The 2912-nt window shown below is 46.3% G+C and overlaps 1 protein-coding gene across 1 annotated transcript; it reads left to right on the forward strand.

Annotated features, from left to right (window-relative positions):
• Positions 1 to 937: 937 nt before the first annotated feature.
• neurod6a (neuronal differentiation 6a) lies at positions 938 to 2008 on the forward strand. Its single transcript, XM_038973342.1, has one exon. The coding sequence runs from the start codon at positions 938 to 940 to the stop codon at positions 2006 to 2008; it is 1071 nt and encodes a 356-aa protein (XP_038829270.1).
• The last annotated feature ends 904 nt before the right edge of the window (positions 2009 to 2912 follow it).

Raw genomic sequence — 2912 nt, forward strand, 5'->3', positions numbered from 1 at the left:
TCCCTACTGGTTTCCTCCCGTTCCTAAAGAAGCCATAGGGAAGCTTTGCGATGTTTCCCAGAAGCAAGAAGCATGCCAGATGATCAGGGAGAAATTCAACAGTCCCTCGAGACCACACCACGTGGCCAACGCTGCCAGGTGACGTCATCAGCAGATGGCATGGGTACCAGCTCCGGCGGTTGGCATCGGTGTCATTTCTCAAAGAGAGAGAGGGGGGAGAGAGAGAGAGAGAGAGAGAGAGAGAGAGAGAGAGAGAGAGAGAGAGAGAGAGAGAGAGAGAGAGAGAGAGAGAGAGAGAGAGAGAGAGAGAGAGAGAGAGAGAGAGAGAGAGAGAGAGAGAGAAAAGACAAGGAGAAGAAGGAGAGTAGAACCACTCTGGTACTATCTCCCATCGCGATAACAAAAAGGTGCTGGCGCGTAAAGCTACCTGGAAGGCTATTGAGAAGATGTGCACTGTTTGACACAGGATCCAGGTGAGGGAAAAAATGCATGTAGACTGAGTGTGGGGGGAAAAGGAATGAATTGGTGTCATGTTGTGGGATTGAAATTGAATTGAAATCAAAGTATCTAGCAAAAGGATCGTTTATAATTGGGGTTTAAAAGGATGCTCAATTGAATTAATGAATTAGTTAATGGTAGGGTGTCTAGGCTACTGTCCTTATCATTTGATTATTTCCAGTAATAGGCTAGTCATGTAAAGATGTATACTAAAGTCATACAGATGCATACCATCTATATGATATAGACCTTTATAGATATATTTCAAGAAAATTGAATGATTATAGCCTATAATATTCAATTCGGTTGGATGTCAATTTGTCCAGATAAGGCCATGGGTAAAATGTAATGCTAAGAATGTTAATAAATGTCTAATGATAAAATAACGGATAGCGTCTGACTAATCAGCCGTATCTTCCCTCTGTCACGCTGAAGAACGATGTTGACCTTACCGTTTGATGAGCCAGCAATGAGGCCAGGGACCGGGACCCAGTTTGGGGCCAACTTCCCTCTAGACTGCGTGCGCGAGATCAAGGTCAGTAAACAAGAACCTTTCCTAAAAGCAGCCGATACCATCTCCATCTCCCAGACCCACATCAAAACCACGGAGGATGAGTTAGACTCGGAGAGGGATGAGGACGAGAGAGAGGAGCTAGGCCAAGAAGACGAGGACGTGGACGGTTTACCAGGAAGGAGGAGAGGCCCACGTAAAAAGAAGATGACCAAGGGGCGCGTGGACAGGGTGAAGATTCGGCGCCAGGAGGCCAACGCGCGCGAGCGGAGCAGGATGCACGGGCTGAACGACGCGCTGGACTGCCTGCGCAAAGTCGTGCCCTGCTACTCCAAGACGCAGAAGCTGTCCAAGATTGAGACTCTCCGACTGGCCAAGAACTACATCTGGGCGCTGTCGGAGATCCTCAGCACCGGCAAGAGACCCGACCTATTGGCATTTGTTCAGGCGCTCTGCAAGGGACTGTCTCAGCCAACCACCAACTTAGTGGCGGGCTGTCTCCAGCTCAATGCCAGAAATGTCATCACGGACCACAACGGAGAGACATCTTTCACTGGTAGGTCCCCATTCGACGCTATGTACCCTGCGCCTTATCACAGTTCCACCGAGGCTGTAGCGTCTTCAGGCCACGGCAGCAGCACCATGGACAGCGCCAAACCTTTCAGACCATTTAGCTCCTACTGCAGTGCCTACGAGTCCTTCTACGAGAGCACGTCCCCAGAATGTTCGAGCCCTCAATTCGACAGTGGTGCTCTGAGCCCTCCAATCAACTTTAACGGGATATTCTCCCTAAAGCACGAGGAGCCAGCGGACTATGGAAAGAGCTGTCATTACGGTATGCGGTACTGCGCGGCGGTGGCGGGTCGCAACTCCATCGGTCAGAACTCAATGTCACGGGGGTCCTCTGACATCCGGGATATCCATGTCCCCTATGACATCCACCTCCGCAGCCAGTTCTACCCAATGCAGGAGGAACTAAACACGCCCTTTCATAATTGATAAGAGAAAAGTCAAATGTGACCAGCTTATAGTGGAGTAGCCTAATTAGGCTAAAATACAGAACCCACACATGTATTACTGACAACTTGGCCCATTTTGGGCACTTCCCACTGGGCACACACTGGTTGAATCAACGTTGTTTTCATGTCATTTCAACGAAATTACGTTGAACCAACGTGGATTAGAAGTTGAATTGACGTCTGTGCCCAGAGGGTTGGTTGTGGTGTGGGCCATCTGATGTATAGTCACTTATTCATTGTAATTGAATGTTAATTGTCCTGAGGGTAAATACGTTTTGTAGTGGGATCATTTTAGGGAAAACACACCATGCAGGCAAAGGAAACAAACAGAGGTCTGGGAGATTGTCAAATAGCGTCCAGTTAATAGGCCCACTACATCTCCTGTAATAGTCAAGAAGTAGGATAAGTGACACACATGGATAGGCTATGTTTATTCACAAATTGTTATGCAAGAACATTATTTTTGGAAATAATTTGTTGATGTCCTTACACATTAAAGTAGTATACCAAACTATACTTATGCTGAATATGCTCTATTCCTAATTGTATTAATCCAAAGGGTAATGTGACATGGTGGAGTTTCGGCCTAGTGATGCAACGTCTTAAATAAGACAGCAATAAAAGGCGAAGGGAACTACAGTATGCAATAAAGAACTCCATGCAGTCTGAGACAACTCTATTATTACCCACTAAACGTGCAGGTCAGTAGGGCACCAGTCAACTGGAACAAATTAGCTATTAGAAGACGCTTCAGACAATTCCTATACGTTTTCATTGCCTCAAGTGTTACAGAAGTTGTTCCAAGCCAGGCTTGTATTTATTTGTAAGTTATTTAATATGGATTTATTTATCTAGATATCATTTGTCTATGGATGGTAGACATA

Source organism: Salvelinus namaycush, chromosome 33, assembly GCF_016432855.1.
Source record: "Salvelinus namaycush isolate Seneca chromosome 33, SaNama_1.0, whole genome shotgun sequence".
Classification (NCBI taxonomy): Eukaryota; Metazoa; Chordata; class Actinopteri; order Salmoniformes; family Salmonidae; genus Salvelinus; species Salvelinus namaycush.

Coding starts and splice junctions, on each gene's coding strand:
- neurod6a (XM_038973342.1), top strand. CDS start 938: ATGTTGACCTTACCGTTTGATGAGCCAGCAATGAGGCCAGGGACCGGG.